The sequence below is a fragment of the Pelobates fuscus genome, chromosome 1 (assembly GCF_036172605.1).
Source record: "Pelobates fuscus isolate aPelFus1 chromosome 1, aPelFus1.pri, whole genome shotgun sequence".
NCBI classification, from domain to species: domain Eukaryota; kingdom Metazoa; phylum Chordata; class Amphibia; order Anura; family Pelobatidae; genus Pelobates; species Pelobates fuscus.
The window spans coordinates 90,971,642-90,989,237 of record NC_086317.1 but is presented as its reverse complement, the minus strand read 5'-3'; the positions used below and the strand labels follow the sequence as shown (position 1 = coordinate 90,989,237).

General features: G+C 37.8%; 1 protein-coding gene across 6 annotated transcripts in view; it reads right to left on the bottom strand.

The window, feature by feature from the left end:
- ABR (ABR activator of RhoGEF and GTPase) overlaps positions 1-17,596 on the bottom strand; it is a 328,573-nt gene that overhangs the window by 19,685 nt on the left and 291,292 nt on the right. Inside the window, exon 1 of one of the 6 annotated variants that reach the window (XM_063450028.1) lies at positions 5,962-6,505. The exons of the other annotated variants lie outside the window; for them this stretch is intronic. Within the exon in view, the coding sequence (XP_063306098.1) occupies positions 5,962-6,123 (162 nt within the window). The 5' untranslated portion in view covers positions 6,124-6,505. Of the gene's footprint in view, positions 1-5,961; positions 6,506-17,596 lie in introns of those variants that run through there. 6 annotated transcript variants of the gene reach the window in all.

Sequence of the window (17,596 nt, the reverse complement as noted above, 5' to 3'; positions counted from 1 at the left end):
ATTGTGGTGGCTCTAAGGAGAGACAAAAATCTTGAAATGAGTTGACTCATGATAGAGAAAGTGTTTCTGGGCAAAAAGGTACAAATGTCTCTCAGTGAAACTCTAGCTTTAAAGCCACCTTGCAACAAGTGGCATACAGATTAAGGGATTGGATTTTGTTATGTGGCTGTTGGTTACCGGGATTCAGTTAGTTTACAAAACCCAACATTTGAATGATAACTAGGGCCAACTTGTAAATAGTATGTCAAAGAATTACTAGAAAGAATCACAGGTTTTAGGCAGTGGCTTTAAAAAAAAAAAAAAATACAGGTATAAACCACCCAGGTGCAGTGTGTATACAAGGAATACAAACAGGTAATTACCTTTCTGGGTTTTAGGTATAACAAAGGATTCCTCTCAATCCCCAATACAAATAGTAAAAACAGGATATACTTAAGAACATGAACAGAGAAAGAAAGGCTCATATGGTAATAACGTTAATTGTAATAAACCCCAGTTTTCAAGGTTGCACTCACAGAGTAGCAGAAAATTCAGGCTCATCAATGATATGTAGAATCCCACAGATCCAGCAGTGTTCAGGTGTCCAATAATGCAGTGTTTCCCAACCCAGTCCTCAAGGTACACCTACCAGTCCAGGATTTAAGGATTACCCAGTTTTTTTCTAAACACCTTAGACAAAACTGGGTAATCCTTAAATCCTGGACTGGTAGGTGTGCCTTGAGGACTGGGTTGGGAAACACTGCAATAATGCATGTAAATAGATAAGAAACATAGTGCAACGCTGATATAAAATTAAATCACACAATTTAATGGTTACACTGTAGTGTGGAGTATAGGGGTCCTCACAGGTGTTGTAGGCAAAAATAACAGCATACAAAATAAAAAACAATAATTAAAAACCCACTACACGTTTCGTCTAATAAGTAGTACAAAAGATAAAGTGCAGCAGTCTATATTGAGACCGGAGCTTCATTTAAAAGTCCCTCTTTCATGAATCAGGTTGCTCTCGGCCAATCCGCCTTTCTCTTCCCATCTGTTTCGGATTAAATCAATCAGCTCTATCCATATATGGAGTTCCGGTAGTTGACTTTGGAATGCACATGCGTTCCACCAATCAGGAAATCATGGGTATTAGTCCGCGGGGGATGATGACATAGATGGTGTGTGTCAATGTGAGTGCAACCTTGAAAACTGGGGTTTATTACAATTAACGTTATTACCCTATGAGCCTTTCTTTCTCTGTTCGTGTTCTTAGGTATATTCTGTTTTTTCTTTTAGTCAGTGGCTTGTATTCAGGCAGTAATTTCTCCTTTGATCTACTGATGAGCTGCACCAAACTAAAAGTTGTAGAAGCGTCCAACTGGTGTGGATTCTTAAAGAAACTGAAATAACCCAGCAAATAAAGCAATCCATACAGCCTGATGTTTAATTGAAAACGTAAGATGCTGAAGGTTATATCTCAAAAGAGCAGCTCATAAAACAAAAAGATCAACTAAAGCGCATAAGGAAATAAATAAAAAATTCTTCTGGACATAATGATTAACTGAGCCAAGTTCCAACAGGAATAAAACGTATGTTTTCACGTGTGCAATGGCCACACACTATGTGCATCACTCTTATAGCAGCTGCACGTCTAGTATCCCATCCACAAAGCATTTCTCTTCTACAAATTCACAGTCCGGCATATGAATGAACCCGAGCAGAACACTTGCCATGTCACAGATTCTATTCTCGCAGCTGGACATTCCAAAAGGGTGATCACTCAGTGGCTGATTCCATAAGTTCTGAATAGAAATTCATTCAGCTCCAATATTTTTTCCCCTCTTTTTCGTGAACATAAAGTCATTATGGAGAACACCGCATTGTTGCATTTTTTAATGTTATGTTTTTTTATAGCATTTTCTAATAAGCAGTTACATTGAGGCAACACAGCAGAAAACACGTGCACTATTATTTCCTACTATTTTATATCATTCTAAAATAACACGTGAGCATCAGATTTAGACAGGTATATAGTTGAACGTAGACTGTGAAAACACAACTATGGCTTTAAAAAAATCTCAACATAATAGATATGATATGTACGCTTAAAAATGTAAGAAAATGATATGGAAATGCAATTAAAATTCACGTCTTGATTTCATGTATAATGCCTCCTCAAAAGCTGCAAGATTGGAAAGCACAATTAAGTTAAAGTGAACTTAAATCAGCTCTGTCACTTCTGAGTATTTCATAAATATATACGCTTTATGAAATAGTCATGCTCACTGTGCTAGAATTTCACTGAAATTCCAATGCAATCAATACGATAAGACAAAACGGGGACTAATTTGTCAAATGGGCAAACCTGATGTTGAGAAAACTTGGCATTATGAGGAGTTCCGCCATTAACTATTGCCCAATCCCACCAACCATCACAAGTGATGGCTGTGGAATTCAGGCATCACCTCAGTCGCAGGATCCTCCATAGATTACAGTGTTGTAATCTTGCGCATGTTCGCGATTACAGCACTGAGGCGGCTACTGGCAGATAAACCGCCAGTAGCCAAAGAAGGTCTGAGAAATGACAGACACTAGGTGCTGCTTCAGGTTAGTAAATCAACCTTCCACGACATACCTGCTTTTAAGAGATGCTCTAAGCATCATAATTACTACATCTTTTTGGAAGTAATTATGGTTTATGGCATTTCTGGGTGCTGTACCTCAGACCGGTCCCTCCCCCTATGCAGCCTGTGAGATAATAAGGCACTCTCTCATCACGGACATTCACATTTGTCTCGATAATGAGGAAGTGAAAGTTATTAGAAACAGTTTAGCACAAGAATGATGGACAACACCTTGTACTAGAAACACAATGTGTGATAGTGGTTAGAGCATCTCTAACAATTTGTGGTTGGCATTCATGGAAATAATAATCACTGTTGGGAATTTAAAAGAGAATTGTAAATTTTAGGCCAATATGTTTACAATATCTTTGGAGAAGAGCTTTGGAGTTGGTGAATTCCTCTGACATTGGCTAGTAAGGTCTAGTAATTTTGCTTAAAGTGACACTGTAACTGTCTGGGGACTTTGTATAATGACAATGATGGTGAAATTGCTGAGAATTCTATGGAGGCTCCTGCAAGACCCGGAATCCTCAAAAGACAGCTAATTTCCCTACAGCCATCGCTGGTGACGGTGGTAACTCCCCCAGTGTAAAGAATTGTCAGACGTAGGAAAAATAATGAGGCAGAGTAGAGGGATGCTTTAATCAAATAACCCCGTCAAATAATAATATAATATTAAAAGGAAGCAGTCACCTGTGAATTTTTTGCACAACCAAACAACGAATTAGTTGTGCCATGGTGCAGTGCATAGAAGTATGTTTTATTTCCTTCCCTCTGCTTCATTAGATATTCTAGTAAATTATTTTAGTATAGGTCACTGGGGTGACGGAAGGAGGAACTGTCCTTTCCAGACAAGCGACCGCTACATTTTGTGTGGCAGGTAAAACCCATAACTACAAGTTACTGTGGCCGTGAAAATATTAATAAATAACATGACCTCGACAATGTGCCGCTCCAGATGTAACCCACCATCAGCATTGTTTATATAAAGACTACAGTGTCATAAAAAATGTTGGTTAATTCAGCAATCTAATGATAGACCCACATTGATATATAGCCCTAGAGGGCTCAATCATCTCCAGGTGTACTGGTTGTTACTTGAATAAAACTGCTCTTTTTGTATGCCAGGCCTCTAGGGCAGCACTTTTGGCTTTTTATTGTTGGGTCTTTAGTTTTTATCCCCGCTATCACTCAATGAGTCAGAGATTCCATTTTATAACACAAAATTCAAGTGTGTGTGTGGCCCTAAAGCATACCTCCCAACATTTCAAATAGACCAAGAGGGATATTTGGCATTTAGAGGTGTGAGCAGGAATGTGACCAGGGGTGGGGCTGTTTTCTTTAGGTGTTCTAACAATTTATGGAACTAAACTGTAATTTAGAACAAGAACAATGTATCTCATTGACACATGATTACTAAACACATGTATACTAATTTAAAGACACATTACTTGGAGTGCTGTGAAGCTCTGTTACACAGGCACACCAACTATATGGAGCTCCTGGCAAATAGGGACATTAGGATAGAAAAGCGGGACAGAGGAATTTGGCCCTAAAATAGGAACTGATGCTCCTAAATTGGCACACTTGGGAGGTATGGTATTAAGCACCCAAAATGTAATGATAGAGGGCATAGCCAGCAGTTTTTAATCCAGACACAGAAGGATTACTATAACCTTGCACACCATACTAAACAACAAGCAATAAATTAAAGTGACCCTATAGACAATAGAACCACTACAGCTTAATGATAGCGGTTCTGGACAAAAGAGATTGCCCCTGCAGGCTCTGTAGTGTACACACTGCCTTTTCTGATAAAAGGCAATGTTCACAGTGCTGCCTAATGCTACCTCTAGTGGCTGTCACTCAGAGATTTTCTAGAGGAACTTCCTTGATGTGGTTCTGCAAAGACTGCACTGGACCAAAGTTCAGTGTCTCAACACTATGAGGAGATGCTGATTGACACAACACAGTGATTTTTGTGCGTGTGAACTAGTACCACCCAATGCTTCTCTACTAGGAAGCATTGGATTGGCTGGGGTCATTAGCATTGATGATCTAAGCTGGGAGAGGAGTGGCTAGAGTGCTCCTTCAATAATTTAAAGTGATAGGGAAAGCAACATATTGATAAAATCAGGAATGTTAAGTCTATAGCGCAACAAGGTAACATACAGTCATACGTTAGTCAGCAGTGGTGGTACTTTTTAGTTTTGCATCAGCTGGAGAGGCTTAAGATATAACCACACAAATACGCACAAAGAGCATGTTATTGCATTGATTCCAAGAAGGGGGAAAGAAACAAAAAAAACACAAACAAAACAGCACAACTCCCCGGTAAGCATCAGCCTGCATGTTACTGGTCCCTATGCAAAAGCAAATACACAAGGAAAGATTGATGGAACATTTGCATGTCTTACACACAAATCTCAGAAGGAGTTTAGTAAGAATTGAGAAAGAGGGAAAAGGGTATCCATGTAACTGGACTGGCTTAGAGGTGATTCATATTATTACCTCTAACAACCCACCACCAAAAAAAGGTAACCTACGATCACATGAAAACCAAACAAAGAAAAACACATCATTTTGTAGGTTGGTTTATGATCAAATTATTAAAGAATACAAAATTTATAGCCAAGAGTGCATGACCCAGTGACTCCATTCCTCCACAGTGGGCAGGAAGTAAATTGCAGATTCCATGTTACAATCATTGAATATATGAATAAGAAATTAAAGACATAAATTATACCCTTAAAGATCTGGTTTTGTTTTTCTCCATAACCTCCCCTCCCCCCCAAAAAAACAGAAAAACACACAAAAAAAACAAACCACAACAACGAAACAGCTTGACTAAGCCCACTGCATCTCATAATATACCACTTCATAAAATTAATAAGATATCGAAGGACAGGAAGTATGCTCTCGTAACCTGAATTACAATTTGATAAAACTTAATTCACTCAAATATGAGCCAATCCTAGACATTTGTGTGACAGATGGATGAGCCAGGTTGTGAAAACCCTCTGGCAATTTAAGAGCTAGAGTGCTTAATGAACATCTGTAGTTGAGAAAGAAATATTTTGGTCAAGTTAGTACTGGAGAAGTAAGACTCACAGTCTTTATATGGAGGAATTGCTAAATGAAACATTATCAACATGAGTTATAGAATCTGTACACATTTCTCCCAACTTAATACGTATGTGCCAAGCGGTTTTCTGTACAAATGTACCCTTAGCACAGTGCCAGCCCAGCTGCTATGGATTATAATTCCCATAATGGGAAACATATTTGGAATACCTGAACCCAATGACTTTTGCACAAAATAAAATTTGTTCAACAATTCCATTTCATTTATTACCTTTTGTCGCAGCAGCTTGTTCCGCACTCTGCCCCAAAGTCGGGCCCCTGTGTTAGAGGAGCGTTTGGCCCTTGGCTCCTGTAACCTGTCCAAGCAGCAATGTTCTAGGTGTTCACACACCGAGTTCAGATTGCAGTCTGTCTGCATTAAAACCTCTGTCATGTTCAGTGACGGCTTGTCCTGTAAGTACCAAATTCTCCTGGTCTGCAGCTAATAAATATTCCCAATCTGCAGGTGTTAAATATACCTGAATTCTAGCCACGGCTGATGCTTGAAATCCCCTTTGTCTGTGAATCAAACACTTTTACAAAAAAATCGCTGTTTCCTGTTTTCCACCCACCAGGTCACTGCTCCCTTTGTAACTGTCGCTCCTCATACCTAATGGACAGCTCAGTAATTCATTCTTGCACAACAATAACTGAATGGTGAGTTATTCCGGTCAAGGTGTATGGGAATCACAGCTCAGTTTCCTAATCAGAGAGTAAACAGAACACAGGCTCGCAGATAACAAAATCCAGGAGCTGACACAGCCTCTGCTATAACCTACAAGTAACTGAGAGGAGAGCCCCACAGTAAGGGATTCAAAAAGGCAGCCCTCTGCTTACTCCTCCCATCATCTTCACACACACTCTCCCCCCACCCTTTAAATATTTAACTCAAAAAGACCAGCAGAGACGTCAATGACTTGCAAATGAAATTCATTCTTCAATTCAGAGTAAGCCGACGGCATATGGCAGAAGAAAATCAATAATAATGAATATGGCAGACGATTTAAAGAATTCAGAAATTGAATACAATTTACCATTTACAAACGTTCATTTGTTTAAAAAATATATATAACTAAAAGAAGTTTATCAAAAGTAAATACATAATTAGAAACACACTTAAGATATAAAAAGTCAACGGTGTGATTTCATAATTTGCAGCATTATATAACAATAACAAAGTGTTACATTCAGATACTCTCTGGTTTCTAAGAACGTCCCAAATATTTGTCATTTTAATTAGACAATTAAAGGAAAGAAGGTTAACCTTGTATCTTATAGTCTTTCTTGCCGTCAAATATCACGCGGCTGCAAGGTAAGCAAGTAAAATAAAAATAGTTTCTAAATATTAAGGATATTTATATAAATCCATCTACACCATTTAGAGAGCATGATGTGTTATATAGAGGTAACATCATTTTCTGCTGCTGAATCAGTGTCCTCCTCATTCAGTGAAAGCTGGCATTTCAAGACCATGAAGGAAATATGAGCATCAGAGACACACGTTCCGAAAATGGCCTTGTAACAGCTAAAGGTTGGCTATTATGGAATGTTTTTTTTCAGGTTCAAGGTTGGCAATCCCTAGCTTACACCAACATTCCAAAACCTATTATCATATAGTAAATGATATTCTGCCATTGTAAGGACAGACTATTTTAAGCAACCGTTTCTACAGGGTTAACAGCAGTATTGGTATTACAAAGAATGATCGGTTCCTAGAGCCAAGAACATGCCAGCTGGCATCTGGTTGCATTAGAGCTGTTAAGGAAATCCCAGCCAGTCTTTGAATCCACAGCAAGTACTAAAATGAAAAAGGAGGTCACAGACTGAGCCATTACTTTCAACAGCAGTCTCCTTTCACAGCATATATCCTGGTTATACTGAATAAATTTCCACTTGGATTGAAGATAGTCTCCCCCCATTCACGCCATCCAATTAACCTACTTGGCAGACAGTAGATCAGGTGCGGATACAGTTTTAACTGAAGAGAACAAAGCTGCACACCTCATGTGCCTGATACAAGAGGGTGAATTTTTTTAATGATAATTTTAAATTGTTGTAAAAAAAGACCCTGATTTGTTTAACAGAATCTTACAGTAGAGGTATTTTTAATAACCTTTAGGGAGTAGTAGTGAGCATCCTGTTTTTTATTTTCTGTTTTGCATGGACCATTTCCAAGTTCTCTAAAGCTATTACCATGGCAAGAACAAGACAGTACCCCCTACCCCAGAATTAAGTTCCTGAAAATGAACCTGTTCATAAGGAAACTCTGCCATGATCATAAATGCATGTGTCTCACCAGGAATGCAAGTTCCTAGTGGTTTTTTCCCTCGTGGGTGGTTGGGTTCAGGAAAAAGGGTTTCTCAGAAACGTTCTCTAGAAATCTGTACAGTGAAAATGGAAGGAACATCTTTCTTTGAAATCCTTTCAGTTCATTTCAATTGGGATTTCTTATGGATATATAAAAGAAAATGCTACTATTGTAGGTTTAAGTGGTTGAATTTGTCATTCTTCTTCACTAAGCCACCATTCCTCATATGCTGATAGCCCTGTAAGTGTGAACACACAATACCTGTATTCCAATCACTTATTGTAAGGTAATTAAGTTGTTTAGAAAGAAAGACATTTTACAGCACTCAGGGTCAATTTGGGTCAAACGTGGGTCATTTGATGAAGACCTCAGCCTGTGGCTATGACATCTGGCTACCAACAAAGCTCTAAGATGCTCCTCTTCTGCCATTTAAAAACAAAAAAACCTTATCCCTCTTGAATATTCTGTTCACACCAGTTTGTTCTTTCGCAGTTTACATTGCAGGTCCTTACTAAACTAATTGCCATGTTCTACCCATTTACATGCACAACATTTCAATTCATTAGCTTTTGGCACACAAGGAAATTTATGGGGATTTACCAAGCAAGTTTATTCATTCTTCACTGACTTTTTTTTTTTAAAAGTAATAGTCAGTGTTTTTTTTTTATATCAAAATTGGTTCATGCAATATTATCGTCACATAGAGAAACTCTGTACTGCAATCTAAAAAAAGATAAAGAATAGAATTTAATAAATTAGTATCCATTTTTGTGGAGGTTTAAATTATAGCTGTTTTGCCCCAAACACCAGACTGTCTATTAAGCTAGAACTAACAATTAAAACTAAACATTTTTACAGCCAGTCAATCTATTCAACTATTACTTTCTTCCTAATAACTTTGAAGCCTTTGCGACCAATTCCATTAGTATGCTCTAACATTGTTCCTAGCATATCAAGCTTTTGCCTGACTTGATTGGACACCCTTGAATCTGAGCTGGCCTTTTGTACGTATAAATAAAAAAGCTATTTATTAAAGCACTCATTCAAGTGATGCTGCTTCAAATTATATTTGCAAAAATGCAATGACTGATATTCAGATTCTCTTCTTGTCACAACCCATTCAGAGGTAGACACCAGGAAAGTCCTGCAGGCTGTTGTTGAACTGTAAGGGTTTCAATGAAAAATCATCAAGCAGAGGTCAAATCAGAGGGAGTAAGAAAACCCACAAGCAGAGGGTATCACTTTCCAAAAGAGGAAACTTCAGCTTTGTCTTTTTATTTTTTTGGGAGACTGTACAACTCCTGGCCGTACAGAAATTAAAAGGTAACCTTCTTGTCACTTTAGAACTGGTATAATTTATACATTACCCAGACCTCATTGAAAGCATGGTCATATTACACAGTATCAGAGTGAGAGCCACACTGCAATGTCTGGATGTTTGTGCAATACTAGAAGACAGTAAAAAGGGGCTTGTCTGCACTTTTGTGATAATTATTACAAAGAATATGCTTACTACAGAGTTAAATAGAAACTTAAGGATATAAAAATAAACAAACAAAAAAAAAAAAGCACTTGGCCTCAGTGTGCAATGGGATATTTTGCAATTTAAGTGATATGGGGAAGTATAAGAAAACATCATAAAATCAAACATAATGAGGCACTTACATGAAACAGATAGCTACACTACTACCCCACGGGACTTTGTATTTGTTGTGAAACAATGTTTTATTATATTCCTTTTAAATACATTTCAATCCCTCTGTACAGAAATTATGGAACCGTTGTGGGTTCCTTTTAAATAAAATAAAAATAAAAAAAGCAAGCTGTTTAATACAAACTTTGCGGTTTTTATTTTGTATCCTTATTTCGCTCCTTTTATCCATAGTAGGAAATGAGCCATACGACTCATTTAAAAGTACTTGCGAAAGCATGCAAAAAATCATTTGATCTATACCTTGTAACATTAAGAGCACAATGCAACAAATCTTTATATGTTTGTTTTATTACATAACTGTAAATATGGATTGATGTATGTTTTGTGTACAATGTGGGATCACATGCAGAAAACAAGTCGCATTGAACATAACATTGCAATCTCTCTTGATCTATACATTTGTTTCCAATTCTGTAAGCACAATATATAGATTAGTTGATAAAACCTTTACATACCCACTACAGTCGTGACAACCCACCATTAGAGTACAAAGCAAGGTATTTTTCTTCCTAATAATAATCTGCAGTCCTAAATGCTTTGAGCGTCAGAGGTCATTATTACATCAATAAACTGTAAACTCACCCCTCCGGAAACTACAGGGTTAATGGCATATCGTACAATTTTGGCAGTAAATGGACCGTGGCAGGCTGAAAAAGTCGAGAATAAAAGGGGATTTTTAAACAGATCTTTAAAGTCCATAATTGACTCTTTGAAGTAGCAGAGCTATGATAGGATGTAAACATACTTAAATTAAAACCGGGTTTGCTGTTGGGGACGATTTTAAGATTGTGTCTCCTATGGCAACACAAAAAAAAATCCATAAAGAAAGAAAAATGTTTATTCATTTGTGTGCAAGTCAGAATGGCCAGCAGGCAGAAAGAAAAGATCATACCACCCCCCCCCCCCCCACCCCTTGCCCAATGGGGCAACAAGAGACATTTCTTATCATCGTGTACATTTATGCATACAGTTGGTGTCCCCATCTTCCTTTCCTGGAGAGGGGTTTTTCTGCCATTTATGAAATCAGCTCCTGACTGTAGCAGATAAGAACATTTATAATCAGACAAAGGCCGCTTGGTTCTACTGCTAAATACATATTCCTTCAAAATATGTGACTGAGTGAATTGCGGGGCTGCTCATGAAAAGAAAAGATAAATCTTATTTGTTCTGGGAGGCTGCTTAGTGAGGGTTGGAGTGGAGAAGTGCATTCATTTAAAAGGGGACTTTAGTTCCAGAAGGTTTGTGAACTATAAATGGACAGATCTGGCAATGGACACAAAAATTAACTAATTCAACACAAGCATTTTATATATCCGTTATTCAAAGTCAAAGTATCACGGCCACACTGAATGATCAGGAGTTTATATATCCTTCACAGTATCCCAGCAGGGATTTTACCATGATGTACTAGCACCATGATGTACTAGTAAGAAAATGACCAATTCAAAGGGTGAACAGGCTATAGTTTATAGATGCTTCTCCTTATGTGCATTTCAAACGTTGCATAAAATTGCAGCATGGAAAACATGCAACAGCTAGTAACATAAATGGGCTGCAGCGATGGGAGAAGGTTTCTAGGCTTCAATTGAAGCTCTTAAAGCAGCAGATGATAAGCAAATGTGCCTATATACTTCCGTATAAAAGTCAGGAAAATACTGTTATTTATCAGTATTTCATAAGGATATAATCTTTAGGAAATATGCATACTCATACTTATTTTCAGGAAAATTTCAACGCAATCCAAAGATATAAGACTTTGCCTTATGGGCAAGCCTGAGATCGACAAAGGCGGTGCTCTGCCGTCAACTTCAGTCCAAAACCAGAAGTCACTGCTAACTTATTCATGAAACATGATCTATGGTGGGGTCCCCATAAACCTCAGTGATGTACGTTTTCACTGGCACAACTCCCACTAGGACGTGAAATCTGTCATCACTGCACCCCATGGCTCCCAGACCCAAAGCAGAGATGTCGCTTTCAGAGGGGTCTTTGCAAAATATGACAGACCCACTTTAAGTGCAATTGCACAAAACACAAGACTGATCCTGGATTTGCTGAATGATTTTTAGATATGAGGAATTAAGTGGTGGATAACAAAGATTAAATAGTAATAGACTGCAATCTTTACTATGTGCTAGAGAAACCTCCACAAAATGTACAAAAAAATTTACACTACCAGAAGCTTGTTTCCAAGATGGCTGAAACAAGCAATGCACAGCTACTGACTAATACCAAATGAGCTGAAGATAAACATATTGAAATTCTATGATACTGCATTTTAGTAAAGTGTGGATACACTTTCTACTGTCTGTGAGCTTGTTCAGTTACGTTAATAATCGGAATGATTGGAATAATCATTCAGTTGAAAATCTGCGAATTACGAATGCTGGCTACGAATTCTCAATTTCTTTAGGGCAGCCATGATTTCACTAATGTATCCTTTAACCCCTTAAGGACACATGGCATGTGTGACATGTCATGATTCCCTTTTATTCCAGAAGTTTGGTCCTTAAGGGGTTAAATGCACACTGCTACTTAATTTTGTTTTTACGTGTTCACTCTATTTTATAAAAACATTAAATAGGCAATAAGAATGTACAAAAACAACAACAAAAAAATCTATATCCCTCTAAATTGTAAGCTCCTTTTTTGAGCAGAGTTCTTATGAACCTCATCAAAATGTCCCCCTTTATAATATGAGGAATAAGTTGGCAGTATATAAATCCTAATAATAATAATATCCCTACAAAAAGGGACATAGAAACTGTAAGCAGTCACTATGCACTGTAATGGAATATTCAGAATTAAATCAACATATAATGCTGCAAAATACCTAATCCACTCTTTGTTATCTGTTTTTGAATTACTGGAATTGCAATTGTTGTTACCAGTAATCGGTAAAAAATAAAATACAAATAGTTACACACCATTCAAACAACCATTCCAAATAAAACCTAATTTCGGAAGAAGTGTCAGTAAGCACAGAAACAAATATCACCAGATTCTACAGAGAATCCCAAGAGGGGACCAATGGCAGCTCTGAGACAGGGAAAGGGCCAAATTAAATCCACATTTAAAAAGAGCCATATTTTTTCCTTCAGTAGAAGAATTGCCCTTAAACTACATCTGCTTTCAATCTCAGACCCCAAATCCCATATGAACCAAAACCAGAAATGGCAGAAAATGGAGAGAAAAAGGACCTCTCGGCATGTCAGAGCACAAAACAACATGATCTCAGTGAGACCTGCACAGAACTGTCCCAATCATTTCTTTCAATGACGTAAGAGTCTTCATCCAGAGACCAATATCTTCATCATCAGAAAATAACATAAGCTAAAGCAATCTACATTGTTGCAATTATCTTTCATATTGCAAACCCATCTACGAGATAGATATACTGTATTATTTTATATTGTACATTATCTAGAAACTGCCAATAGATTCTGCAGCACTGCACATGGGTACAAGTTTATATCGATACAAAATTTGATAAACATATACAAGGGGAGTGGAGGGTCCTATTTCTGTAGGTACCTACAGTCTACTGTAAATGTATAAATTATGATCTTCTAATTTGCTGCTTTCAAAGAAAAGTATTAAAAAAACTGTGTAATTTCCCTTTTATATATAGTTTGGCATGTGTGCTTCGCATGCATTATACCTTTGGCACTCACTAAGTGTAGCTGTGAATGACAGACCAATTGGTTTTCCAATTAATTGATTGCATGTGATGCAGAATGGGGCCTAAAGGTGAAAGTGAAGGACATGACCTCTAATATAGTGATGTAAAGTAACTGAGAAATCTGTGTAGCTCTTGATGAACAAAGTCATATTATGTATGTATTAAAAATGAGAAAGTGTGAAAACCACTGCACAACAGCTGCTATAACAACTCAACCCTTCCTAGATCAGCAAGTACCTCTACCACTTGAGAGTCTCTCATTCTGTACAATTTGTATCTGTGGTAGGTTCTTCAATAGCCCACAAACCTCTGTCCAGCAGGGATTAATGAAATGTGAAGTTTAGCCTCCAACTGTAGGTACACTCACCTACTGAATAATCTGATAACAGCTATACTGTACACCGTTTTGTGAACCAGACTGTGTACAACAATGTTCCAAGACAGTAACTGTGTAAGGGATGGCCTAGGCTCACATGTTCTGAGAACTTGCAATGGATAGAAACCACTCTGAAAAGGGACAGAATGCAGGTTGTTCTCTGCATCATAATTGTAGAAATGAAGAAAAGTTATGGTGAAACACTGGATTATTAGAAATTCACAACTGATGCATTCATGCAGGCACAGTGTTAAGGTTTTCCTCTTTAGAAAAGAATTGACAAGTAATAAAAGTCATTGCGGAAGACAAAATAGTTCAATGGTGTGAAGAGGGAAGTCAAGCAGTGTTACATGAAGGACTATCATTATATTTATTCCTTTTCCCAGAAGTACATGCGGCATGGCCAAAAAAACGATTACATCACCGTTTTAACCACATAGACACTACATGCATTGTGGGAAGGCTGGGCAAGTGCTATAGAGCAGCATATGAACTAGAGTGGATATGGAGGTTACATTGTCCGGTCTCTCGTGATTTGCTGCATCTCCCAAAGGTTTTTCAGTAAAGTAATATTTTCTGGGCTTGAACTTTACTAATCAGCGTTACAGAATATGTCACTTGAAAAATAAACAAATAAAAATGAAAGTCTAATACAATTTAATGCACTACAAGCCCTTCTGTCGTCTCCCAAAGCTTAGTGTCTGTTTTTGGGGTAAATGTAGACTGGGATATAACATCTGTTTATTTTTGCTACACAAAATCCCATATACTGCTTTTCATTCAAGAGACAGAGGGGCTGCAAGTGACTGTTTGGTTAAATACATTTGTTTGACTGTGGAGAGAAATAATTAAACTGAAGCGAGCAAACAATCTAGATTGGAATGCCTTTTTCAGCTTTTCCTAAACCCTGCAAAGCATTAACATTCCATTGCAGGGGACCGGAAGGTCTGGGTAATCTGCCTACTATAATATCAATGAGAGAAAAAAAAGTTTAAAAAGAGAGCAATATGCCATTTCATTTCACCAATTAGGAAGCCATTAGGGAGGATTCCAGCCTGGAAGGAGTCATAAGGGTAAAGGTGGTTACAGCAAATCTTTTGTTACCTGTCCATTTGTGCTCTTGGAGAGAAAGCGCTAACAAGGAGCCGATGTCTTAACCAAAGCCAGCCATTAATGACAAACATGCCTTTTCACTAGCTGATGTGAGTGATTAAAAAGCCTTCGAGCTTGTTGCTCCCTTGGAGAGTTTTGTTTCAACTGCTCTCATTTTGGTTACCTTGTCCAACAGGAGAAACGGTTACAGGACTAACTCATACATTGAGTTAGAAAATCTACTTCCTTGAACATTCTTAAAACAGAATCAGTTTAGCTAAATAGTGCAATATGTGTTTAAGAAACAAGTATCTAGGGCAGAGTGACCAGAGATGTCCTTTTACTGAGACTGCATTGAAAGTACACACTGCAGAGGATCACTGAAATAAATACCGCCCTGCACAATGTATTTTAATCAAGACTGCACCATAAGTTAACATGCGAACACCATAACCTGAGATGGTTCATGAAATGGTAACATGCAAACAAGTAGTGCTTTTAGACAGTACTGGGGGAACACAACCTCTTTTATATTAAATCACATTCAAATTGCTGTGAAGCATTTAACTGTGGTTATCAAAATGTCCCAAGTTTTAATGAGATTGTAAGTCCCATGTGGATTCCTTGGGTACGCTTACAACAGCACATTTAAAGGGACAAGAACAAACATATTACGTATTGGTAAAGGTTTTAGAATATACGGTAAATAAGAGGTCTACAAATTCTCACAATAGACGGTGTAATGCAAACAAATAACTGTATTAAGATACAAATATACACATTGTACATAAATATTTGAACAGTGACAAAATTATATATATATATTAAATTTGAATTCTATGAATATATATATATTTGCTCAGTATAGCAGCAATGTAATGAATTCAGGTTGTTTCTTGACGAGAATCAGCAGGCCAGATGATGAGATGGAAGGGGAGGAATTGCTGCTGCCTGCAAGGACTGAGACGCAGTGCTGGAAAAAGGGAGTGTAAAACCCTTTATTTCCATACTTTTGATTACATTTTGGGAGGCCCTCTAATATAAATAAGGAATATAACACTACAGCGATAGGAAGAAATGTTTGCCTTCTTAACGCTATAGTGTTCTTTTAAGCCATTTACTTATAGTTTAACAGTGAACTAGGCTCCTGACACCTCCCTTTTCCACCTGGGCTAACCCTTCCAGTTTGATCTGAACGGTGATGGGCATAACACCAACATTTCAAAAGGACAAAGAGGGACATATTAATTTCAGGGGAGTGAGTGAGGGTGTGGCCAGGGCAGAGCTCCATCAAAAATATTTAGGTGGCTTTCTATTAACAGTTTTTGCAACTAATCTGTAATTTAGACAAAGAACAATGTATGTTATTTACACAGAGTGATTTCTAAACACATTCATTGTTGTGTACAGACATATTACTGTGTGTATTATTGCTGTGGAACTCTGTTATACATTCAAACATACCAACAATATGGAGCTCCTAAAAAAGAGAAGCAATGGGACACAAAAGAGGGATAGAGGAATTTGAGCCCAAAATAGGGACTGTCCATCCTAATTACACCTGGAAAGTATTGAGTTGCTGTGATAGGCTGAGAGCATCACATGAGCACTCTCAGCCTCCCACTGCCCTTACGAACTGGTATGGTAATCAATATAGTTCAGGGACTACCGATTGGATCATCAATAGCACGTGAGTTAAGGATAACATATTTCTGTTGATACTTTCTATTCCACCTCTCTTTTGAAACCTAAAAGACTTGAAAACACAAAATGTTCTTAAAAAATATTGCATCACTGCCTGGAAAAATATGCTTTTAAGTGCCCATATTTGTAATATTGAGACGGTTTATAAAGCGTCAAGACTTGAAATAAAAAATGTATAAAAATACCCCCCTCCCCCCTCATAAAACCCACAACAAAGCTTGGCTTTGTTGCATATTTAGTCCCAGTGGGGACATTTAAAACAAATAATTCCCATTGTACATATTGCTTGTTGTGATGTGGCTTTTCTAAAATGAGAGCTTACACTACTACATTTCATAATATCCTACCATAATTCCTCCCATATCACATCAATATCTCAGCAGCATAATATATCATAAACCCCTGGCCTCTCCCCTTCCCCCTCCCCCCCCACCCGCCCCCACCAAACCACCCATGTAGACATATTCTATCGCAGTCTTTCTCGCTTTAGCCATATTAAAGCCCTGGGAATAGGAGCACTTAGTCTAAACATGACTTTGAATGGCTGGGATAAAGGTCAGGACCTCAATATGTTAGTGTAACACTTGGAAGCCAAGAACAAGGGGGTTAGCTAGCTTGATAAACGTGTCATGAAGTAGACAGGATGCCTTTTCATTGGAGATGATCTTCTGTGATCGTCAGACACATGCTTCATATTCAGGCTACCAGGGCCGAAGGTCCCGGCTAATTAGCAAGGTGATTTCTTGTAAGAGCATCACTGGTGTGTCGAAATGACGTCAGGTGGCAGCAATGACTAGAATAATAAGAATTTCGCAAATACCACACCTTTACATTAAACTCAATTCATTTATTCACAAACAAGGTTAACATAAACCATAGTTCTGCCAGTGATGCATTGGGAAGAAAGTAGCCCTCACTCTCTGGCACTGAGCATTTTTAAGATAATGACAAGCACTCTCCAACTGTTGAGCACCTGAAGTTCCACTAATTC